Source organism: Sander vitreus, chromosome 2 (assembly GCF_031162955.1).
Source record: "Sander vitreus isolate 19-12246 chromosome 2, sanVit1, whole genome shotgun sequence".
Taxonomy (NCBI): Eukaryota; Metazoa; Chordata; class Actinopteri; order Perciformes; family Percidae; genus Sander; species Sander vitreus.
Window position 1 is genome coordinate 12224655 of NC_135856.1, and position 26626 is coordinate 12251280.

The 26626-nt window shown below is 39.3% G+C and overlaps 3 protein-coding genes across 3 annotated transcripts; 1 reads left to right on the top strand and 2 right to left on the bottom strand.

Annotated features, from left to right (window-relative positions):
* Window positions 1–399: 399 nt before the first annotated feature.
* Window positions 400–5070, bottom strand: tmed1b (transmembrane p24 trafficking protein 1b). The gene is made up of 5 exons (XM_078278291.1): window positions 4783–5070; window positions 3187–3284; window positions 2888–3077; window positions 1714–1881; window positions 400–1599 (listed from the first exon to the last, which is right to left on the bottom strand). The coding sequence occupies exons 1-5, from the start codon at window positions 5032–5034 to the stop codon at window positions 1549–1551; spliced, it is 759 nt and encodes a 252-aa protein (XP_078134417.1). The 5' UTR covers window positions 5035–5070; the 3' UTR covers window positions 400–1548.
* Window positions 5071–7304: 2234 nt separating this feature from the next.
* Window positions 7305–13271, top strand: LOC144535705 (tumor necrosis factor ligand superfamily member 14-like). The gene is made up of 7 exons (XM_078278304.1): window positions 7305–7610; window positions 7895–8164; window positions 8849–8917; window positions 9011–9044; window positions 11314–11385; window positions 11488–11725; window positions 11892–13271. The coding sequence occupies exons 2-7, from the start codon at window positions 7967–7969 to the stop codon at window positions 12094–12096; spliced, it is 816 nt and encodes a 271-aa protein (XP_078134430.1). The 5' UTR covers window positions 7305–7610; window positions 7895–7966; the 3' UTR covers window positions 12097–13271.
* Window positions 13272–17916: 4645 nt separating this feature from the next.
* Window positions 17917–20187, bottom strand: LOC144529472 (uncharacterized). The gene is made up of 3 exons (XM_078268593.1): window positions 19585–20187; window positions 19431–19464; window positions 17917–19089 (listed from the first exon to the last, which is right to left on the bottom strand). Exons 1-3 carry the CDS (start codon window positions 19831–19833, stop codon window positions 18707–18709), a joined length of 666 nt encoding a protein of 221 aa, XP_078124719.1. The 5' UTR covers window positions 19834–20187; the 3' UTR covers window positions 17917–18706.
* Between the last annotated feature and the right edge of the window lie 6439 nt (window positions 20188–26626).

A 26626-nucleotide genomic window follows, 5' to 3' on the forward strand; every position in this document is an offset into this window, starting at 1 on the left:
TCATGCTGATTTTTCAACTATTTTATCAAATATACATGTTATTTAACCGTTATAAAAACTTCAACTTAATGTCAGATATGTCAAAGTTGTTTTTGAAATAGTTTTTATAAGCTTTTAAGGTCAGACGTAAGGGGGCACTACATCAGCAGAAATAAAGTGTTTCTATACACATTTGGTCTCAGACTCCTGATTGTTTCCTCAAAGTGGCTTTGGGGAAAAATACACGTTTCACAGTGACAAGCAGGGTTATGTAAAACATAATCTTGTATAAAAGATGCAAAAATTATCAAATAAATATGGTTTCTTGTGGTTTAAAGATGTGCCAAATGACAGCATATGCTGTCATTCAATCATGATTTACATGCACAATGTGCAAGTTATCACAGAGCTTTAAAAAAGAACATTCTACATCTTTTAATAGTCAAAGACAACTTACATCAGACCAAGTATTCTGTGTAAAAAATGCATTTAATAATATCAATTAATCTCATGTAAACCTGATTTTTACATATTCTATTGAATATGTAATGAAAGCCTGTTCTTATAAAAAAAAAGTGGCTGTCTGATCAGAATCAAAATGTCACATTCTGTTGACTCAAACATACATCTGAAAAAGAAAACAAGTCTGATAATCTAGAAGACCGAACAGAAACCAGTAACACACAACACACATCAAACAATCAGTATGTTCACACTGAATTATCCTGATACATGAACTGACATACACATACACTACAAACTACATGTTTGTCTGGAAGAGTACTGACATACACATACGTGTACATTACTGGCAATCACTGTAAATCATCCCTCTTTGTTATTCTACATTCTTATTTGTCAACACGTCAGCATGGACTTTAACTGGCACGTGAAAAGAAATCAGTAACATCTCAAAAGAACTAACCATCAACACGACTGTAACCAAGGAAACACCTGGTCAGATGGACGGATCACTAATATAATGGAAAGACCTTAAACCGTAGGAAGAACAAATACGCCAACAACACTATTGCACATCGTCATCCCTTGTAAACCAGCTGAATAGGAGTTCTGTGGATCAGTTTTTGAGATGTGTCACATTACCGACCTCTTACCTTTGGTAGGAATAATTTCACCTTTCAAAAAAAAAAACTAAAACTTCTCACCAGTTTCAGAAACATAGGACAGCAGTTATACTACAACATTTATTGTTCTGTCTATGTAGGCGGTGTCTTTTAAAATGTTTCCTTTCCTTTTTAATAAGTAATTTCCTCATTGGTTTGTGGTAAGATTTGAAAGGCATTAAACAAATAAATAGAAGCAACCAACTTGAACTTCCTCACCTGGCTACCCTTCATGATCTAATAATATTTAATTGTTGCTCACAAACTGATCTAAAACAACATTTTCAAAGTAAAAAAGATCCACTAACACTGATGTTGAATGCTGGTATTCATGGAGACTAAATGGAACATAGTAGAGCATAGTCTGAATGGGTAACCAGCCAAACATCTTGAATTGGATTGTTCTCCTTCGTAGGCTGTCTTTTATAACTGCAAAATAATCCCTCTATGTGCAGACCCTCCGCTTATCGTCGAACAGTTTACGGACAGTGTAAACCTGGGAATGCAGAAGAAAAAACACAGATAGTAAGATGTTTGGTATGTGATCCAAACTGTGTGACAGATTAAATATATAGTATATATCGTGCTGTGTGGTGTGTGCTCCATTTACCTGGGTAAGGGCCACACACAGCATCACCAGTACACAGGCACAGGACCAGAATGAGACCCTCCACAGGTTGTCTTCCAGAAGGTTTCGATCCCGTGCCTCAAAAGCCCGCAACACTGTCTGCATCTGACGGCTGCGCTCCAAGCGTCTGTGCAGAGAGTCCATGGACTCCTGAGGAAATTATGAGAACAATTTTAGGGATTTAAAAAAAGTGGTGGCTGTTATGAGAGAGAAGTGGAAGCAAGAGACAGAGAAGATGGTCTCAAAAGTACACAGAATCTGATTTTGCTAAACAACAGTTGTTAATGGCTGACTGCTACAACTTTCTTGTCTCAACAGAATTTAGCAGAGAGACAGATTTTCTGTGCTGGTTTTGATAAATGTCAGTCAGTCAGCTGGCAAATCATAATATTAGATTATGCAACCATCACTGTGGTTTGGTCTACCTAGTTTGACCTGCAGGAGTAGCCAATCTTTCCAGCTGGTGTTAGCCGTTAACAGGAGTCTTCTGGTATACATATTGTCAGCAGATCCCACAAAAAGACCAAAACTAAGACTGCGTCTTTCAATACTTTCCCACTTCCCCAGCCAGTCTGTGGCGCTCAGCCCCAAGCTCAATTTGTTCCGAGTGAAGACAAGAGTACGACCGGGCGAAATAATGATATATATTGTCAAAACAATATGAAAATGTCTGTCTATATGTTTTTCTATATCATTTCTATCGCAATGTCAAAAAGCCAGCGGCCGACATGCGTTGCCAATATTCACGTCATTTGGACGACGTTTTGCGTTCTGATCCTTATGTTCATTTTGCACTTAAGTTCTCAATAAAATTACTACTGCAGCTACTATACATTTGTCAATTATTTAATTATAAGTAGCCCAAATTATACTTTACCATGCAGTTATTTCATATAGGCTATTTATTTATTGAATTTCTAAAAAAAAATGCTATATCGTGATATATATCGTTATCGAGATATGAAATGATCTATATCAGGATAGAAGATTTTGGCCATATCGACCAGCTCTAGGTCAGAGATATAGTTTCAAAAAGAAAAGAAGCTACATCATTTCATAAAACAGCTGGTCACTGTCACCTTAGAGGTCAGCTGCATAGTGAACTAGATTTCCTTTTTTGAATTAATTTCTAAAAAACCCTAAACAAACATCTCACCCGGATGTCCTCCAGCTTGTACTCCAGGAGGCTTCCATCTGGCTCCTCTATTCCCGGCCACTCTTCATCTCCACCCACATCTCCTCCTTGACCCTCGATGATGATCTCGAAGAACACCATCTTCTCTGAGAAGCGACTGAAGCTGTTGTCAAAGCAGATTTCATAGTCTCCCTCCACCGTAGGCTCCACCCTGGGATAACAGGAAATGAAGTCAAAGATTAACAGACAGATCCAACAATCGCTGGCTAAGTAATATGAAATATGATCAAGGATTCACGCCAACGTGCGGTATCACTCACACGTGGACTCCGTCAGAGCGCCGAGACTCAAAGATGAGCCGGATGCCTTCTGGAGAGATGATGGTGAAGTCTACGTCCATACCAGCACCCGCTATCACCTGGATGTGCACGCACGCACGCACGCACGCGCACAGCAACAAGGGAATGGTATTCTGAAGTCAACCATTTTCTTTGGAAAATTATTTTTGTCAGTTTGTCTTTGTGAGATAGTTACATTAGAGATACAGACAGGAAATACTGTACGTGAAGAGAGACAGGGGTATGACATGCAGCAAAGGTCTCCAGCATGTTGCAGTAATGTGGTGTGCGTCTTAACCACTAGGCCACCAGGATGCCACAAGACAAACAATTCAAAGAGAGATTAGGTGTGCCTTTCAAAAGAGCATGTCTTGTTGTCTCTAAGATTGAGACTCGCCCACTAAACAAACACACTGCTGACTAATAAAACTTTACATTATAAGACGTGTTCCTGTGTAAATAAGTGTTTTTTTTTTTTACATGATTTATATGGTGTTGGACAGTTGGAAAGCTGAAACAATCAATCAGTTAAAATATGCCCAAAATTCACTAGTTCCAGCATTTCTAATGTGAGTATTTGCTCATTTTATTCAACCTCTGTGAAAAGTAAAGTGAATATATTTGGACGGATATTTTGACAAAACAAGCAATCTGAAGACAAGACCCTGTGATCTGGGACATTGTGATGGACACGTTTTCATTATTTTCTAAAAAAAAAAATACTCTGCAGATTAATGGATAATAAAAACAATTGTTAGCTACGCTGTAGAGTGGAGATTTCACTGTGCACACAGAGCGCCTGTGGCTTTGTGGTAGCTGCTCAAAACCACTCAAAGTGTTAAATCAACTCTGATGAGTGGGACTCCTGTAAATCAACAGTATGAACTGACTTCTGCTGTTGACCTTTAAATAGCTAAAACTAGTGCCTCAGACAACAGACACTGTATGGGGTTTTGTCCTTTCTAGGATATTTTCTGTTCAACCAACACTGGACCAGGACCTCCCTTCAGGAACAACCTGCTGGATTACCACATCTCGACCTCTTAGATATTCGTGTACAGCCTATCATTTACATAGTGACTCATTCAAACTATAAACTGTGTGTATTATCTCATTTCCTGTATAGTATTTAGTTATCACTGATCTGTATTAGTGAAGAGGCACTTGTTGTCATTTATCATTTATTAAGTACTTGTCTTATTGCAATATTGCACAAAAAGGTGCTAGATAAATTAAGTTTGATTTGACGTTATGGATGTTTTTCAAAGTGTTTTTTGTCCAATGTGAGCTACAGTACGTGGTTGTTAGACTGGTAACGTTAACTCCCACAATATTAATGGAGGAATATGTGCTGCCATTACTGTAGCTTACAGCGCCAATTCAATGCTGACTTAATAAAATATATGCCCAGCATAGAGTATGTATAATATACTACCAGCATATCAGCTAGCTAAAGGAACAAATGGTAGTAACTGTAGCCATTAACATCATATTCCTTGTATAAGCCTTTAACATACAGCATGTAAATGTAAACACACTAAGTGATTAGGTTTGCAGAGCACATACACACACAGTTACCTGATATTCGACCTCCATCGTACCATTCTTTATTGCTGTTTGAAAGAAACACTCGGATCTTCCGGCTTGTAGCAGAAACGTGAACTCGCTGTCTAGGTTCTGTCCGAAACAGCTCACAGACCCTAAACACCACCCAAACACTACTGCAAGGACAAACAGTCGTTCTCCGCATCCCTCTTTCCTACGGAGAAGATCCATGGTGAAGATATTCCCAAACACAGGGCTATCTAAGTTCAGCCATCTCCTTCGCATCTCTCTTCCGCAGAAGAACTTTGCGATGCTGTGATTGGATGGAGGCCACGATGCTGTAGACCAATCAGAGGAGGAAGAGTAGCAAACCTCCTCCAATCAGGGCTGCGGTTAACCGTTAAAGCTACTGTATGGTGTGACCATACAGTCTATGGGTATGAACCACTTTTGTGAGACAGTGAATGTCTCTGCAGTGACAAACATTATGGTACAACTTTATAACGGAGTTATATGTTGTAACTAATGGCTTTATTTAAATCTATTTGTATTTATTTTATTTTATTTAAATGAAATCATATTTTACTATTTTTTCAGATATATATAGGTAATAAGAACAACTTTTGGGTTGCCAGGTGAAAATCTCTCTTGCTGGTGCTGCAAACATAGACTGGAGATTTTATTCATTCATCATTTAATTGTGCAAAAGTGTGGTTATGGAGTCATAATTATAATTCATAATCACTATGGCCACCTAACAATAAAATGTAAATATGGGTCGTAATTACTGCTTGTACAAACTACCTATGAGGTCGTTTTTCACGGGAGGACCTTCTCTTTCGGACACACCCATTGATGGATTATGACACAACGTTTTGCATCTATTTTTAGTCATTTTGCATCTATTTTTAGTCATTTTGTATCTCATTGTAATACTTTTGGGTCTCTTTGTGGATAGACCTATCTGGTTCTACCAAACATATTTTCCAGGATAGGAGAAAAAAACGCCCTGGGTTGATTGCATCTATTTACAGTAAAGCAATCACAATCGTCTTGGGCAGCACAAAGCTCCGGACATAGCGACGCTGGCTCTGCAAAATAGTTTCGGGAAGGAACTTGTTTTGGTGGAACATTTGCAGCACGATAAAAGAAAACGCCACATAAAATATTAAATGAAGCTAACTGTTCACACAATACAGTAAGTAAGCTTTTTAAATTGGTTGTTTGTATTCAGTTATACAGTTACTTTAGGGGTTCCACACATGTCCAGGTCCATTTCCTTTTCTCTGAATAACTTAATTTAACCACAGCGGCCCACCAGGAGTGTAGACTTCCGCCTGTCCTCCCTGAGTCTTTATCTCCAATGAACACAGCGTGCATTTGTGTGTGTGTGTGTGTGTGTGTGTGTGTGTGTGTGTGTGTGTGTGTGTTATAGTGTGTGGGTAGTAAGTAAGTCAAAGTCTATTAATTGTAGTTTCAACATGTGGAGGATGTCATGTCAAACTATCCCCTCCCACAACAAATTGAGTTTCACACTGAACAAAGCGTGACTCATCTCTTTTCGTACATCAAATACTTTATTGGGTCTTCATTGTACACAGCATTTAAACAGCAGAGAAATAGAAGACATCAAATAGAAGTAGAATATATCACATATTCCACATTGAAACAGCACATGTGAAAAAGATATGTTTAATAAAGAGAGGGAAATGAAAGTATTTCTCAAAATACTTGGTTGAAGTAGAAGAAAAAAGAAAGAAAAATCTATAACCAACACAGATTCCCCACATTTCTGTACTTCTGCTAAGCTGTCCCCATACATACAAAAGGTGGCATGACGTTGGTGGGATGTTGCAAGCATAACAAAGCAGGCAAAGCATGTTGCACAGAATAAAGGTGAGGGTGGAAAAAACTCTTGAACAAAACAGTGACTGTAAAAAAGAAAGCTACATGAGGGCTTGCACTTGAGCTGAAAAACATTAGTCATCTTCAATCACTGCAGGCTGAAATAAGCTAACGACCAGGAGTCCCCCCCCCCAACAAAAAACACAAAAACATGTTGCTCAAAGCATCATCTGAGATATTTGCAAATATGTGAGAAAGCAGTAGCCTGAATGTCTGGGAAGTGGCTTTGTAAATGTCAGTTTAGGGTAGTGTGACACTCTGCTGCATTAAAGTGTAGTTGAATTAGATTGAGGGTGATATAGTGCAAGGCTGTGGCAGACCCAACGCAACTCAGCCTCACCACCAACTCTACTGTTGTTTAACATTGCACACTGCACGGTTCAAAAGGGTTAAAAATGTGCCAAATGCATGGTTCAGCTGGACAAAACGACTGTGCAAGTTTCTCAGAAACTGACACAAAAACAAATGGATACAGACACTGAGACAAACCAAAAGTGTTTTAATAGAACATGACAGAGAAAAGGAAGTGTCAGCTGAGGGATGACAACTAGCCTATATTTGTAGGGAGTGTCCCACGCACATGCACACTACTCACTCACTCTCTCTCTCTCTCTCTCTCTCTCTCTTTCTCTTCCCCGTGTCAACTTCATTTCCTCCTTACATGAGCTTGCTTGTAAAGCAATATTAGGGATAGTTGACAGCAGGCGAGCAAACGCAAGAGGTGAAGGAGCATATAGATCTGTACTTGTGGTGTAGACAGAGAATTTTTGTTTCTTCTTCTCAGAAAGTGAGAAATTTAGAGAAGTCATGATACACAGTGACATATCCGAAATTGATTTTATTGTTATTTCAGTTTAATTGTTTAAGAACATTTTTGGTAATATCCCTAAGGAGTTTCAGAGGAGCGTGTGAAAACTGACCTGTGGTCTGTGATCTGGTGCACATCTAAATCCAAGGTAATCTCTTTCTGAACTACCTTGAACAAATAACAATAGGACGTCATTTATTTTTTGAGCGTGTTGAAGCTGTCTCTTCTTGTATGCTTGCAGTAGTCAGGGTATGTAGAAATCACTTTGGTTCCCAGAAGCTGGTTGCATTGCATGTACTTATTGTAAGCACAGTAGACAAGGACATGTCTCTCAGTCTGTTTCTGTCTTCTATTTCTTAGTTTTTTCTTGTCTCTCTTTGTTTCTCGTCCCAGTTTCTTTGCTTTACCTAACCCTGACCCTGTCTCTTTCAGTATCCCTTCCTCGCCACATCAGGCCATTTTACCATTAGTCCTAACATCCCAGTTGGAGTGTGATCTGGTGGGATGGCAGAGGGCGGTGTGGGTACATGCCCCCAGGTGTTTGTGGTGGACAGCCAAGCCAACTACGTCTCTGTGCACAGTGGGAAGAAACCAAGATGGGCGAGAGTAGGCCAAAGGTTTCTTCTTCTGATGGTGGGACTTGCCCTGTTTGGACTTCTTGTCGAGGGATGTTTTATCTACAATCTATACAAAAAAACGCAGGTGAGGCTGACACCTGCATGTGAATTTGTCTGTGTGAGTAAAGGGAGAAGAGACATCTTGAAGCACATGTAAATTCCTATCCTCGAGAATTTCCCTATTTTCCTCTACGTCATAACCAGCCACAGACATTAGTGGACAGCAACATGGGTTGTTATTTGCTCTTTAAGTTACAGGACCATGATGACAAATGTGTCAAATGGACTCTTTCTCTATAGTTTTACTTCCCTTTCTTTTCTCTCTCAAGAGCAAACCCACAATATAACTTCTTTTTAAAGAAAGTTTCATAATGCTGTTTATTACACATCTGCCTCAATTATATTGTACACTTTGAATGTTATGTAATATTCACTACAGTTTAAATTCAAACCTTAGAGACTGTATAATGTGCTAAGATAACCCACCCTTTACCAGCCACTGTATTTCTCAGTAGCTAAAAAGACAGGAAGTTGGCATGTAACATTTTGTTTCATTATTTAGTTTTAATGTTTATATCACATGAAAACTGAGGCATTCAAATACCTTTATGACCAAATAAAATAATTTTGCTATTGGTTCCCACGAGGCAGGGCACTTCCTGTTCTTATGTGCTATTGACATCTTGCTGGCAAACACACACAGATTTTGTTACTCACCCATATGATCATTAAGTATTTTTCACCCCCTTTTTTCTTCCTCTCACTGCAGGAATTTTCCCTCTGTAAGTCTCACCCTCTCTGCCAGAACATTTCCAATTCCCAAACATCTGGTCAGCAGGTAAGTGTGGGTGTCCAGTTCACATATCCGTGGCCGCTGAGTCACTGTCGTACTGCTGTGTGTGGGGGAGTTTTCAGCTTTTTTCTGTTTCAGGGTGGCACCATAATGAGTCAAGTTGGACCTAAAGGTAAGGAGTTACTCTCGCTCTCTCTGTAATCATAACTGATTATGATGGGCCACAAATATGGGGTGCCGAATGTAAAAGTTCGGTTACAATTTTTTAGCAGATACATTTTCAACATTTAGCTCACTTTCCTCACATTTAGCGCATTTTCCTCACATTTGAGACAAAAATTATATATCTATATATATATATATAGATATATAATATCTAAATGTTAAATGTTAAATCTAAATGTTATATCTAAATGTGTTGCCAAGTGTAAAGCTAAATATTTAGAAAATATTCAAATCCCAAAGGAAACCACGCCCACTGCAGTGGCTTCAAATCGCGCTGCCCTAGCAAGGGGTATCTCTGCTGTAGCCAGTGGGTACTTGGAAAGTGGAGCAGCTTAACTAATCAAAATAATAATTGAATTATGATTGATTTAAAACAATATATCAGCTAAAACAGCTCAACACATATGTTAAAACATATAGCGAAGTAATCAATGGTAGAAAAAAATAGCTAAAAGTGACCAACTGACTTAGCTAACAGTTGAAATGATTAGCTAAAAGTAATGGATGACTTTTGAAACATTAACCACACTTCAAGTAAAAGGTCTAGTTAGTAGAATTTCTGACCAAACCAACCTAAATGTTTACAGTTCAATTGCATGAAAATGTAAGAATATTCACTTTAATATGATAAATAGTGTGAACACATTGGGAATTGATAGGGCGGGTATGTGAGTTTATATGACAGGGCTGTGGGGGAACCTCAGACCAGAAGGGTTGGAAAGCACTGATCTACAGTATTTTATATTATTGACCGACCGGTATATTACAGACATGCCTTAATAGTTGTGTTAATCACAATACTGTTGTTTGAATTACATATCTCCGTGTGTGACTAACATCATCCTTCCCAAGCAACTGAACATTAGCCCAGCATGGATAAAGTCCAGCTATGCATCCAACATATTCATCCGAACACAACTAAAATGTCACAATCCAGCCACTTGTAAGAAGTTTGTAATACTTGTTACATAGCTAGTTATCGTGTTTTATTAACCTTAATTCTGTTTGCCAAGGCTATATTTTATTGGCTTGCAAAGTAGCTATCCGTTGCTAACGCTAGCTAGTTAATTTATGTCAAAAAGCAGTCGCTAACTAATGTTACTGCCAAGATATGGTTTCATTGTAAGACAGTGTAAACACATGACAACACTTAACGAGTCTTACAACACCTCTCTGGTCTCTAGTGAAATCATATCTTGGCAGTAGTTAGCTAACGTTTCTGCTTTTTGAGATAAATTAGCGTTAGCAACGGATAGCTCCTTCGCAAGCTAATATAGCAACATAATTAAGGTTAATAAAATACGGTAATGTAACCAAAGTATTGAAAACTACTTACAGGTGGCTATAGTGTGACAGGCCTACTGCTGTTCAGTCTCGCATTGCGAGACCTAGCTAACTTAGCTAGTTACAGTGCTGCGAGGCCTGTTCAGATGACATGTCGGCTGCAGTGTGTGAGCTAGATTGCTTGTGAGAAGGACGGTTACTACTACCTCTACTCCAAAGTGAATCAAACTAACGTTAAACACACAAGGAGATATGAGTCAAACAAAACAACGGCATTATAGTACACACAAATATTAAGACATTTCTGTGATATAAGTCAATAATACAAAATGCTGACCGAAATATGTTTTAATGTAGTCAGTATTTACTGTACCAACAGGTGTTGCTGAAAATTGCGGTGCAGCGCGATTTGAAGCCACTGCAGTGGGCGTGGTTTCCTTGGGGATTTGAATATTTTCTAAATATTTAGCTTTACACTTGGCGACACATTTAGATATAACATTTAGATTTAACATTTAACATTTAGATATAAATTTAACATTTAGATTTAGATATAACATTTAGATATACATTTTACATTTAGATATAAATTTAACATTTAGATTTAGATATCACATTTAGATATACATTTTACATTTAGATTTAGATATAACATTTAGATTTAACATTTAGATATATATTTTACATTTAGATTTAGATATAACATTTAGATTTAGATAGGCCTATATATATATCATTTCTGTCTCAAATGTGAGGAAAATGCGCTAAATGTGAGGAAAGTGAGCTAAATGTTGAAAATTTATCAGCTAAAAAATTGTAACCGAACTTTTACATTCGGCACCCCATACACAAATGAGATTGAGATATTGCACATGCAAAACCTCACATTTACGTTGATTGGTTTGATGGTCTGACCCTTCTTTCTTGAACAGAGTCCAATGAGATTCCCACAGTGCGACCACATCTGGAACAGGTCCAACAGAGACCCTTTGCTCAACTGATAGGTTAGAACCCTCTCAACACTCAAACCAAAACATTGTATATGATCTTAATGATTCATTTTAAACTATTCTCCTTTATTTTCTTCTTTCTCATTTTGATCCCAGGCTCCAACAATCCTAAAGGACCGAACAATGTGGTACAGTGGGAACATAAAAATGGCGAAACCATCACCTACAAAATGGGTTACGAAAATGGCCGGTTGTTGGTTGAGAAGGACGGTTACTACTACCTCTACTCCAAAGTGACATTAGATGCCGCAGAAGAGTGTTTGCTTATCCAGCACATGGTCATGAAAGACACCACTGCCTATGATGAATCTATAGAACTTATGAAATCAAAAAGGTTAGTCAGTGTACCACTCTTTCTTTCCTTTGTCGAAGCACATGTACTTACCAGTGCTTACATGGCTTTAACCAGTTTGTAGCTTTAAAGGCAAATTGAAATCGGTGCTGTCGTTTTTATGTTGTGGTAAGTTTGCATTCTGACATATGGGGCATGTTTCCTTTAGTTTCCGCTGCCGGACCCAGAAACCTTTGACTGCAAAGGCTTCAGGTGGGGAAGATCTGTGGAACAGTTTCCTGGCTGGGATCTTCCACCTGCGGAGCGGAGATAAAGTTTTTGTCACATTGAAGAATATAGATAAGATTCGTCAAGGACCTGCTGAAAACCTCATGGGAGCCTTTATGATATTTCCAGGCAATATGCAGCAATAATACCTCTGTCCCAGAACAGATTGTGGGCCCATCTTGCACCCAGCGCAATTGACTTCGTACACCGACGCATGTATCATTCCTATTTTGCACCTGACGAACAGCGGACTTTTCCCTCCACAGACTCATGTCGGTAAATTAGGGAATGAACTTGTGCTCCCGGGGGCTCAGAAAACAATTCCATCACAGACCAGGAAAAACCTAGTCTAAAGTCAGTGGCGCTTATTGAGATGCAATTTTAAGTGTTTGGTCGTAATGTAGAGTTTGCACACCGCGCATACACTTTGCTCCTCTCTCTCAGTTCCCATTTTTGCAAAACATACATAAATACGGAAATATATGACCTTGTTTTATACAACATTTCCACGAATCATGGATGTGTTGATGACTTAAATGAGGAAATATTTGAGGACTTAAGGAGATGCCACTTAACTCAAATGCCCCATCAACAGCACAGGAGAGGAGAGACAGAAGAGCTGCATCGTCTATAGTGAGGTAATCTTGATCTAATGTTAGACTACATTTCAAAAATATCACCATGCATTCATAACCTCGTGATTCAGTAAGAGTGAGCCCAAAACATCGGAAAGTATTTTTTTGTGACATTTCTTTATTTACATTTTGTCAAAATGAAAAATCAATAGCAAACGTCGGTCTCCTCGGCTCCTCCATCTCCATGGATGTATTGAGAGCGTGCACCTAGCAAATCCGCCATTATAATAGCAATCCGCCATGAAACAAGCGCGCCTGCTTTTAAAGGGAATGTGAGATAACGCTCTGATTGGTTTATTGCACGTTATGCCGAAACCACACCTATGAGTAATATAGCTACTTCAGACCAACCCATTTTAGATTTGCATCGAAAGAGTCATTTATCCTGCCGGTATAATAGCAACAGCGCCCGAGATCCGCCCACAAAGCTACTTGCGTTTGGCGTTTGATACTTGCGTTTCAGATCGTTAAATGTCTCTGTGCTACACCATATGTTGTGGTGAATTGTATATATGTCTAACAATATATAATCTAAATTATACTGTACTCAATGGATGTATTTGAATCCCTTATGAATAAGCCACAAATGGTTGTGATATCATAAAAAGTATCTGATATTCAGATATAATCCTACTTGATAATTTGTTGTATAGATTGTTGTGTGAATAAAATACTTTCTTATCAAACAAAAATGTGAGGTGGCATCAGTTCCTGAAAAGGTCATACGGACAGATAAAAAAATCAACAAGAAAAATGTATTAAATAGATTATCTGTAATACAATATGAACAGATTTCTATTCAAACACATGTCAAATAGTTTGGAACCAACTTGAATAGCTTAAGCACACTGACACAAACCAGAGCTGCAGATTTATTGATACGCAACATACACCAACGCCTCTGTGTGTGTGTGTGTGTGTGTGTGTGTGTGTGTGTGTGTGTGTGTGAAGAGCAGGATGTGGTTGAGTGAGGATGCACCATGGAGAGGATGGAGGGGAAGGGTTGCTGAGGTGCTGAGGTTGGTGTGACTGACTCAGCTCTTCTTGCAGTGTACTGGGGAACGTTTTGCAGATATTGCAGCAGTGTCATATGGAAAAAAAGACATACTGAGGTACAGAAAAGTTAAGTAAAGGAGAGGTCAGCAAACAATGAGGGAATTCTGCCAGGGAATTAGAGTGGGAAAAAAAGCACAAAAAGCAAAGCACAACAATGAGAATATAGTGAAGACACAGGAAACCGTGTAGACAGGTACACAGTCAGGTAACCATGTGTGTGAGTGGAAAGACTGACCTCACATGCAACAGAGACATTTGGGTCATTTCCTGCTGAGATGCAGATAAACATCGTTGTATCTAAGTGAAACAAACACACAACAAGATAATACTCTTGCAGCTCGAGCATGAAAGCTTTGCACAAGAAGACACCTCATGTCAATTACAGTGTTGGAATATATGAAGTGTATTTGTTCAAGTGCTATACTTAAGTACAATTTTGAGTTACTTATGCTTTACTTTTACTTTTTGTTTCTATCTTGTGCCACTTTATACCTCTACTCCACTGCATTTCAAAGGCAAATGTACTTTCTACTCCATTACATTCATTTAACAACTGTAGGTATTAGTTACTTTATGGATTAATATTTAGAATACATCACATACTATATTCATCTCATAAAAGTATATAACTATTGGGTGTAGATGGTGTGCACTGTTGAGTACATGTCACACAGTCCTAACAATGGTTTCACACTATCCACTGATCAACAGGTGGCAGTAATGCGTCAACAAAGAAATGTGAAAAAGATAGATAGATAGATAGATAGATAGATAGATAGATAGATAGATACTTTATTCATCCCGAGGGAAATTTTAGGTATCCAGTAGCTTAGACAAACATAACACAACAAACACACATACACACATATATCGCACATAAAATCACTCACAGAAATTTAAATAGTTAACAATTTGTGAAGTGATTACAAAGGTCTGGTATGGACTGACCATGTGATGCAATGACCATGATAAGGTGCTATGGTAGAGTGTGTGCAATGGTGGTAGTGCAAAAGTGAACAGTGCAGGGACTGAACAGTGCAATAGCTTATTATTAAATATTAACAGAACAATCTATAACAGGGAATAAGTTATAAGATATGACCACAGTCCAGATTGTGTAGGAGGGCTAATATAGCCTATAAGACAGTCAGGTGTACAGCAGACAAAGTGATATAATGGTAGGGGCTGAGAGAGACGGGCTCATGCTGAAAAGTCCATTTCTCCCCTCCCCCTTTGTGTGGTATTGAAGAGTTGGATGGCCCTGGGGACAAAGGACCTCCTCAACCTGTCTGTTGAGCATGACAGTGACAGAAGTCTGCCACTTAACATGCTTCTCTGTTTAATGAACGTGCTGTGTAGTGGGTGGCAGTCATTGTCCATGATCGCCAGCATCCTACTCATGGTCCGTTTCTCTGCAGTTGCTGTGAGTGACTCCAGCTCAATGCCAACAATGGAGCCAGCAACAACAACGCCAACAAGAAGAAGAAAGAAAACCAGCACGTTTACATGCATGATTTTATGAATACTTTAGAAATTGGCTTTGCAAATGTTTTATACACCTTTACCTTTGTAAATGCACCTTTAGAGGTACATTATGGTGTTTCTTTCAGTGAATTTCAGGACAACAATGCCGCAACACAGCCTCGTACTTCGGGAAACTGGCGGTGTATCTGCGGACATTGTGAAGCTATGGCCACCGAACAGGAGTGTTGCACATGTGTTGCGCGGAGTGGGACCTGTTGCGTCGCGACACCCAAGAGACGCAGTGTTTTGTAGTAACCTCTCTGATAAACAGGGCTGTACTTGAAACTTTTTTCACGTCACCTGTGTGCATGTGCACAATACAAACAAAACAAGGGCCCAATAATAACGAAAACAAAACCGATTCTGTAGCGCTACTAGAGGTCAAAAATAGGTTGTTATTTTACTACAACTTGTGGGCAGTGGAAACAAGTTACTAACACAACAATAACATATTATCACCTTTTAAGTACATATAGCAAACGTGTTTGCAAACAGTTGCTTTTTTACACATCCAGCAGTTATGGAGCAACAATATAATTTATTTGTGCTTGTGTCCATGATGTATATAATTGCAATAGGGGCCAATTCACTCTGTGTTTGCTCTTAGCTGCTAAATTTTCTATTATGTTCACCAGCTAATCATCAACCGTGTCTCTCTGCTGTTTGCTGCTCAGTGGAGTTTTTAAGAGCTTTTTGAAGGCAAGGCAAGTTTATTTATATAGCACATTTCATACACCGAGGCAACTCAAGGTGCTTTACATAATGACATTTAAAAAGACACAGGTAAGTAGAATAAAAGAGTAACCTATAGAAAGAAAAAAAGACAAGATAGATACAAGGCAAATGTACACGTTTTAGTGCAAATCTAGCAGAGAGTGTAATTTCAAATCAAAGTCAGCAATGCAGATAAGTCTTTAGCCTGGTCTTAAAAGTAGCTACAGTTGGTGCAAATCTGAGATATTCTGTCAGTTTGTTCAAACAGTAGATGGGATTATAACTAATTGCAGCTTCATCATGGTTTGTTCTGACTACGGCTGACCTGTCCCACATGACCAAAGAAGCTTGGAGGGTTCATATGATGAAGTAGGTCAGAAATGTATTTAGGCCCTAAACCATTAAATGATGTATAGACAACCAGCAGTAACCTAAAGTCAATACTAGAAGTGACTGGTCACCATTGCAGAGACCTACGTGAGAATTGGTGTGATGTGTTCAGCTTCCTTAGTCTTTGTGAGAACATAAGCAGCAGCATTCTGAATGAGCTGAAGCTGCCTGTGTGCTTCATTGGAGAGACCTGAGAAAATACCATTACAGTAGTCTAACCCAGAGGTTCTCAATCTTTTTTCAGCCAAGGACCCCTTAACACAGAAAATATACCAGGGACCCCCTTGTGTATGTCACTTGAAAAAATATGACATAGCCTATTTGTCTTAGTTATGGTATGTGAAAGAACAACAAACAAGATTTTATTAGAAAGATATTAGAGATGAATTAAACATATTTACAGCAGAATTAGATTGTCAGATTAGAACGTAATCTATGAACTAGTATGAATCTAAAAAAAATAATAATAATTGAAAATGCATGTGTCTCTAAAATGAGGAAGTGGTTTTCACAGCTTTGCTGTTGAGCTGCCAGCACAGTGACTCTTTTAAGCTGTGTGACAGAAACATTCACCAAAATAACATGACGTCATTACTGACAAATATTCAGCAAAAATATCTAATCACTTTGTATTACTTCTGGTTTAACTGAGAGCTATTAGCTGATTTGACTCTCTTCCTCGCACTCAACCAAAAGTTATTTTCTTAACAAGCGCTGTATGTCTGTGACAACAGGATGCTGACTGGGATTTTTAACAGGAGAGTGACTCACAGTTGTTCACACTCATGGAGAACACTTCAATGTTGAATGATATTCAATGATCTTTTCTAACACATTCTAACACATAATAGCGCATTTGGGTTTAGATTAACCCCACTTTAAAACTTGTATCTTTACATACTGAAACTTTTCCTTTATCACTAACCTGAGATGAAGGCATGAATTAGTTTATCTAAATCCTGTTTGGATATGTTTGTAAGTTTCACTACATACATAAGGTGATAATAGGCTGACTTCGTTATTGACTTCATTTGGCTGTTAAAATTGAGATCAGAATCCCTAATAACGCCAATATTTCAGACTTGTTTTTTTCAAGATGAACGTCCACTTTTAGCCTTTCTTCTTTAGCACCAAAGACAATGATCTCAGTTTTGTCTTTATTTAATAGAAAATTCTGTTTCGTCCAATCCTTTATTTGGTCAATGCATTGATGCAGCAGAGTCTATCGGAGCATAGTCAGTCTGTGAAAGTTCTATATAAAGCTGAGTATAAGCTAGACTTTTTCAAATCTCATTCAGCATTTCGTCTTAGATATTTGAGCATTCCTTCAGCTTCGTGTGTGTGCACTGACTAAATGAAAGCCGTAACTCGTACATCATAACAAACAGGTAAAGTTTTTTTTCACTTGGGGTTTATATTGCACAGGAGGTGTAATTGTGTTTGTTTGCTGGCCCACATAGAGATTTTTTTTCCAAACCACACTGTTTGGTAAATAAACAGGAAGTGATGTACATCCAGTTCCCGGTATGGGCTGCGTAACAGCAAGGAACTTTCCCTGACCTAAACCTTTCATACATCCAACTTGTAACTTTGTCACAATCACTTTCACACTCGTCATTTGCCACTCACACCAAAATTATCTCAGTGTTCACCATTTCCAAGTTTAATATGGATAACAATAAAATACATTTACCAATGTGTAGTTTGTCCATAGGACTTACAGTACATATCTTTCAAAAACAAAACATTTTCTCCATTCATGAGTCCACATATTAAAGATATTTTAGTCATTCTGGTTATGTTTTGATTACAGAAGGATCATTTTTATGGGACCTTATTTCTGTAAAAGTTATTTAAGTGCAGAGTGTTACTCATCACTGAAGAGATTACATGACTTCACTTTAACTACACTAGATCTTAATGAGGTCTCTGTGGAGCTTGTTGGGGTTTTGGAGCAGAATTATAATCACACATTTTTGTAAGCCTAAACTATATGCCCTCAGCCATTTATGAAATGAAAACTGAGCTATAAAGTCAATGTAGGCTAATTAAACTTGCAACATATTGCACATGAACATGAATGTAGTGATATCTACATCAAAATAAAGGTGTATAAAATATTTATATAAATAGTTCCAAATAAATACATCATATACAAAATAACATATTTACACGTATGCAGAATGAGGTGAGTGTCTAGTCTTTTTCATACGCTGTTTGCATCATCATAAATGCAACTTCTCTTAAGATTCCATCTTAAAATCCTGATAAGCTTCAGTTTGCAAGAAATGTGGTCATAGCTTTGAAAATGGTACAGGCGCCTGCCCATTTTCACCTACTGGACTTTAAGTAAACAAAAACGAGTGTTGTTCTTTAGTTACGGCCCAAAGGTCATGGGGTGGATCTTCATTATGATGACAGATGTACAGTGTCCACATTAGTCCACAAGGAACATCCCAAGTTTTGAGCTGCTCAGCTCCAGTTTCCAGTCCTGCAGTCCCTTTGGTACAATCATCTGAGTGAACAGTTTCTGTCCATTGAGCTGGCTCACTGTCCAGCACTTCCTGCTCACAGGTTTTGAATCTGCCACAGCCGGAAGCTCCACCTCGCAGGTGAGCTTATCGCCCACATTCACGCTGAGGATGCCTGCGTTGCAATCGTAGGTGCAGGTGAGGTTGAGCTCAATGTATATGAAGTAGGTCCCCTCCTGTTCGGCCTTCAGCCAATGCTGCTTTGCATCAAACAAGAAGTTGCTTCCTACTGACCTCCTGGTAGCGTAGTGGACTGGAGCCCAGGACATGGTGGAGTTCTTCAACTCACCTGCAGGAGAAGACAAACATCTAATTTAGATGATGTATACACAGAGCAACAACAGGCTTGATAGTTACATTCCGTTCTGGCATTGTCTGGCCTTAAGTCTGACATGATTAAGGACAGCTAAAAATAACTAAATCTTTTTCATGTCATTTTAGTGATGCAAATGAAGGATCTTTAAAATTTGGAAATGACACTGTCTATGGAGAGAATAAAAGTTCTACATTATGGCTCTAAATGAAGACACCATTATCATCTCCATACTCTAAAAAACAGCTTGCATAATTTTGTGAATCTGTCACTAAACATGTATGTTGTGTGGCTGCTTTAAATAAAAGCGGACTTACTTGAGATGGCTTGCAAATAGGCAAAGTTCTGCATCTGTTGACAAAATCGAAAATATATGGATGATTAAAATGTGCACGGGACATGGGTCAAACTTGAAATAGGAGGGGGAAAATGTGATTGTTCAGATTGTAATAACAGGAGTCATTTGTTTACCTTGTATGCTGGGTCAGGGGTGTCTCCTGACAGCTTCGACGTTTCAAACTCAACATGCGTACGCGGGAGTTTGGACTGCAGCTCTGACCGCAGCTCCATCACAACCATCAGTCCGCCAGCAGCCACAGCTGCCACTGTCACGAACAGACAAATGATTGACCCGACGAGAAAAACGTCCAGGCAGCTTCCACGGCGGCGGCCGCTCTTCTGGAGTGACTCAATGTCCATTTCTTTATCTTGATGTCCCATCAATCGGCAGGATGCCTGAGCTTCAGGGAGACTGTTCAAACCGTCCAGTTTTTAGACTCAGTGAACAAAAGGCTTTAGAAGTTGTAAAGCTCCAGGTGTTCGGGGGTTTATCTCCACAAAGATAGTCCTCTTAATACCACACAGCCCAGTCCGCGTCTTAATGTGAATGTCGCGTTTGTGAGTACCATGATGGCTTTTTATAGTATGCAGTAGCCATACACACAGTTTCGGACACGGAGGAAAAACGCGGAAGTCATGGATTTCCCTCTCGCCTCCGCTGCATGAAAGCGAGTTGAGAAAATGAGACGCAAGACTTTCCACGGCTCTCCCTGCGATTGCGCAAACTGCTGTGCGGTGGAAAACGAAAGGGAGAGAAAATGCGCATCCACCAGCCTCACTACATTCCGAGAGAGTCAAAAGCTCGGCCTCATCACTTTGAACTTCACACGCCTGACAAAAGTGGCACAACGGAGATAATAAAAACATAATGTGAAGGAGGACTTGATTCCCTTATTGGAAACGTATTTTTGGCAAGTAGCCTACATGTATGTGTGGGATGTAATGAGATAGGGTGGGACATTTGTCAAGAGTATATTTCATCATCAAAGCTCACAGCGTCACTCCTCCTGGTTTATATTGGCCTACCTGATGTAATTCTGGCACAACTACGTGCCAGCTGTGTGTTTTAAGTCCCCAACGTCTCTGGGATTAGGCAGTGGTTATGGTTATGGTTAGGGTTAGGTGCTATGAAGTCAACGGTAGCAGTGCTGCCTGGAAGGAGACGTTGGGGGCTTAAAACACCATCGAGCGTAGATCTACCAGCCCCTGTGGTGTGTGTGTGTGTGTGTGTGTGTGTGTGAGAGAGAGAGAGAGAGAGAGAGAGAGAGAGAGAGAGAGAGAGAGAGAGAGAGAGAGAGAGAGAGAGAGAGAGAGAGACGGAGCTACAAGTATCCCAAGACATTAAAAAAACTAGCCAACAGCCAATCAGACTGAACTCTTATCATGGTACGGCCTTGATGATGATAGATGCAAGGGAATTCCCCACATCATGTGTGTGGGAGAGGGGGAGACAGTAAAGGTGAGGAAAAAGGGAAGATTGGGAGAATGGTTTCATTATGTTCATGTAGCTGTGGATTTAGATGCCACACATGACACAATTAGCTATATCTGGGTTTTGCCTGACAAAAGTGGCACAATGGACATAATAAAAACATAATGTGAAGGTGGACTTGATTCACTTACTGGAAAAGTATTTTTGGCAAGTAGGCCTAAATGTAGAAGAGAAACAGGTCTGTGTGTACATGTGCGTGCATGTATGTGTGAGATGCAAAGGAATAGGGTGAGGCATTTGTCAAGTCGAGTATATTTCATCATCCAGCTAAAGAAAGCTCACAGCGTCACTCCTCCAGGTTTATACAGGCCTACCTGATGTAATTCTGGCACAACCATGTGCCAGAACAAATCAGAATGTAAATTTTGCGTTTGTGCAAAAACATATGGGAATCCCCCATTGCAGTGTAGCGTGTAGTAGGCCTATGGTGTGTGTGTGTGAGTGTGTGTGTGTGTGTGTGAGTGTGTGTGTGTGTGTGTGTGTGTGTGTGTGTGTGTGTGTGTGTGTGCGCATGCATGTGTGTGTGTGTGTGTGTGTGTGAGAGAGAGAGAGAGAGAGAGAGAGAGAGAGAGAGAGAGAGAGAGAGAGAGAGAGAGAGAAAAGGAGCTACAGGTATCCCAAGACATTAAAAAAACTAGCCAACAGCCAATCAGACTGAAATCTTATCATGGTGCGGCCTTGATGATGATAGATGCAAGGGAATTCCCCACATCATGTGTGTGGGAGAGGGGGAGACAGTAAAGGTGAGGGAAAGAGTAACATAGGGAGAGTGGTTTCATTATGTTCAACACAATTAGCTATATCTGGGTTTTTGGCTTTTTTAGGTCATTTTATCATTGACCACAATTGCAACAGGTCATTTTATCAGAGTGCATAAGCTACTGAGTTCTTTTGAAGAACAGCTCATGTGCTTAGCGTTTTTTGTTGTTGCAGTTTTTAAAACCAAAATGGCTTAAAAGAAATAACACTTAAAAACTAGAAACTGTCTTGTGATGGGATCACACCAGCTGCAGCGCCAAATCATGCCAGGGCAAATTGTGTGTGTTGGGGGAGGGGGGCAGCAAAGGCCCCCTACTTTTGGTGCCTAGCTTTAACCACACATATTTTGGAACTCAGCCTTCATTTTAATTGCAGCGTAAGGTAAACAGGCCACACACACACACACACACACACACACACACACACACACACACACACACACACACACACACACACCGGGCTTATACCTGGCCACGTTCAGCCCCAACAAAACAGCAAATCGTTTGTGAACACCCTGTTGTGTGCGCAAGCGCTCTGCCTTTTTATTACCACGAGTTTACATACACGTCTCTGCTGATTGGGTGTCACCTGTGACACAGCCAATAAACGAGAGACACACACCAAACGAAAGAAAATACATTTTAAAGCCGTTGCACACAGTTTAACACCGTTCCGAGGAAACTTGTCGTTCAACCAGGAAACCCTATGTGACTTTATTTAATTTGTCGACATGACAAACATAATCATGCAGGAATGGTGATTTCGAGGAAAACATGGTTCAACTGAATAAACACTGTTTAAAATAACAATATGATTGTTAACGGTATTGTTTACACTTAATTGTGTTATTGAAAAGTGTTATTAGTCTAAATGTAATATGCTATCATGTCTATGGCCAATATAGGGTCAAAAATGTTTGTTTTATTATTTCCGCTGTATGGTATGGCTCGACTTAACTCTACTTAGGCTGTCCTAAAAAAACACTACACCTACAAAAAGTAATGCACTATTCATATGCGTTCCATGTATTTAGTATTGTTAGCCCCATATTGTTTGCTCTAAGGCAGCAACCTCTACTGTCTGTAGTAATTCTGACCGGAGGACATAGTACAGTATAAGAGCATGAAATTGGAGGAGGTCGGGATGGTGGATAGGTCCCAAAACACAGGACTTTCATCCAAAAAAACGCTTTGGTGCCTAAACCTACTTTTCACAACTGTCATGTAACGGTGACCGGTCGCTGTCGGCATAAGTTATTTTATAATGTATCATACAAACCATTATGCATAAGTTTTCGCAAGATATCATACGAACACGGTGATGATAATACGTTGCTCTATTCGACTCAAGGCGAGGTTCTAAGGAAGCTGAGACGATACTAGAATGGCAGTTAAACGCAGCAATGTTATGACAATCAGTTTGGAATCCCGCCTATACTGAGGGAGTAGTACCTGGTACCAAGAAAGTGAGTCGAGCCGTACCATGTATTGGAAATGAGGCATTACATTTCAACAAGTTTCACCAAACCCATGTGGAACTTCCCAGAAATTGCACTACTTAACACACTGTATATTTAAATGAAAAGAATAGTCATAATAATCACTTAGTCACGCACTGATATACTAAGTTTGCATTTTCAACAGAGTTAAAATGAATGCAAAACCTGTACCATATCTCTAGTAACAAAGTACAGTGTGGCTTTATGCATGCTAACATTAGCCCCCCATGCAATTGAGAACACAGTGGTCGACGACTGGCGCCCAAACGTTCAGGACATGGATTCCAGTTGTGCCTAAATCCAAACCATCCTGTTAAAATATCGACAGATAATGTCTTTTACACATTTGTACAGGGATATTTAACAAGATATGTGTGTATTTACAACTACTTGACACAATGGGGTCACACGGTCCACTCTGCAAATCTCTAGGTTGTTCGCCCGTGAACAGGAAGAAAGACGATGAAGAAAGACGATGATGCACTTGGCGGAATAACAATAATATCACTCGATGCTGCTGCCTTGTGACCAAAGTCTGCCGTAACAAGTGAGACTATAGCGGTCCACTAACAATCTGTTTCATATTTTACCTAGACTTAAACAATGTTACACTTAAAAGAAAACAACAAAGAACATATGCATTTAAAGTTAAAAAACGTAACCACTATACCAAACCTAAGTGGAAAATTAAATCTGAATAGATTTACCACCCGGTAACATTGCTATAATGGAAAACAAGCACTTTGGTGTTGCATAAAGTCACACTTACATATTGGATGCTATTTTATTCCTGTCATTTTAATTAATAAGCAATCATTTCTAGAAATTTCTCCAGTGATTTTTGGGGGAATTTCCTGTGTAAGTAGATTGTATTTCCATTTTTACAGTTTGTATGAATGCGTATGAATTTGAACTTGATACCGCCAATGTGCAGAGTGAGGGCCATAAAGAAATAGTTTGGTGAGCACGAACTTGACTGGCCTTCACCTGCACAGAGCCCTGTTCAAAACCCAGTCCAACACATTTCAGGTGAATTGTAACGACAGGCTCTATCAGCCAACATCAGCCAGACATCATGAACGGGTCCGTATGATATAGTACGAAAATGTATGCACACCAAAACATATGATATCCTACGAAATTAGGAGATGTGATGCTGGCTGGCTACCAGCTCCATGACGCAGAGCAGCAGTTGCTAGCAGTTGGTGGTTCAGTTACCCAAAAACAGGTGACTTTTATGGGTACAAAGCACCGCGAGCTGCCGGTCGTTTCGACGAAAAGTAAGGATTAGGCACCAAAACAACTAGTTAAGATTAGGAAAAAGATTGTGGTTTGGATTAAAACATTCCTAAGGAACACACATTTCCTGGGTGAAAGGCTTTAGTTTCCCCCAGGAAGCAAACTCCACCCTCTGGCTTGAAAGTCCTGTATGTTAACATCCACCCATCCACCTCAACCACCTCCCTACGCGGTCAGCCACGTTCTTATACAGCGGCCTTCAATGTAGTGAATACAGCAACAACAACAAAACGTGGAATGCTTACAAATTACAGTGCTTAACTTTTCGTAGCTTTTGAACAATGTTTCATGAGAACAGGCTGCAATATGTGGCTGAATGGGAAGAAATCCCTGTAAACAGGATCCAAAATCATGTGGAAAGCCTTCAAAGAAGATTTGAGGCTGTTTTAGCAACAGATCAATGTCCTCAAGTGTAACACCTTCAATTTTTGCAAGAAGGGAATAGTGGCAAAAAACAATCAATGAGAATAGTGACAATGACAAAAACCTTCCAACTGATAGCAGATAATGTGTCCCTCCACTATAAATCAACCTCTATGAGAAAGAGTTTATAATCCTCTTTGTTTCTATCTATAAAAATCCATTTTTCACAGTTAACAACAATCTCCTTAAGGTACTGCGGAAATCATTGTGAAGATATAGGAAGTCACGAGGAAGTTGCAGAATAATTCTTATCACACTCTGGTGTAATGTAACACGCATGGCTCATAACAATGTGGGTCTGTCTGTCGGTCCAACACTTTGGTCCAGACCGAAATATCGCAACAACTGTTAGATGATTGCCATGGAATTTGATACTGATATTTAAGGTCCCAGGAGGATGAATTCTAATGACTTTGGTGATTCCCTGACTTTTCCTGTAGTGCCAACAAGCAGGACAACATTTTAATTCTCAAATACTTAAACATTCCAGCCTAAGCTGTACTTAGTGCTAATTAGTTTGATGAGCTTCTAGCATGGCTGTAGACTATTCTTGTTAATCAGTAATTTGGGGTCAGTGTCAGGCAACATGCAGTGAGCTGATCAGATTTAAGCTGTAAATGCAAAGATGAATAAATATATCTCGAGTCTATAGGTTTCTTCAAGGTGAGCAGAGCTGATGCACCAATTTTACTTTGGGGGTTTCGTTATTTGGTCACAAATTGATCACCAGTGTCACAGTGCAACTGGTGTAGGCTTTCCCTCCTCCATCAGGTGATCTGTACAACCCCGGCCTCCTACAGGAGAGTTTACACTGGGATTTATGGTAATCACACTCAAGTTTGCTCCTTGCTCAGCAAAACACGATCAGCTGATGTGTCAAATCCGTGCAGTTTGCAAAGAGAGAACTGTCAAGGGAATGTTTGAGGTTGTTATTGAAAGGGAAGTGCACATTTACTGTATATAAAGACATACATAAGACGGGAAGTGGCTGTCACCGGCAAAGGTTCAGAAATAGGTTTAGGCTATAAGTTGACTGTGGACTGATAAGGTAAACATGTCAAAGTTGACAGTAATCATCAGACTACATGCAAAACAGTTAGGGTTAGGGTTAGGGTTAAAAGAATAACACTGGATAGGCCTACTACTACATTGTTGTATTTATAGTATTATGGTGTATCGTTTTCAGGAGCCAATGTTGCAATGCAGCTTTAAAGCGGGAAATCATTGAGACAACTTGGAGTGGTTGCAACATTCTTGTATGTGGTTTAATAAAGGGCTCTTGACATTACAAAAGTCCTCTCCAAGTAAATACAATCTTTTATTGACTTTTAAATGGTGTTGAATCCCACTGAGAAAATAGTGTTCCTTTAAATTATGAAATATGTTATATATAATATATCATTTTGTGTGTAAAGACATGTTCCATATTTAAATAAAAGTTAAGTTTGTTTATGTGAAACCTGACAAATGATACTTTCAAACTCTGAGCTTTAAACACTTTCATCCTCAGGCTGGAAAATGTCATTCCTCTCTGTGTTTAAACTGAAACAAGTGAGTTGTTGTGATGTTGTAGTAGGTCCTACAATTTGGACCAAAATGGCAAAAACTTCATCAGTCCCCAGCCTCGCACCCCTAAAGTAAATGCTATTGCCATGTAATGTAATTGTAAGTATCCCAAAAATAATACATGTATTGTTAAATAA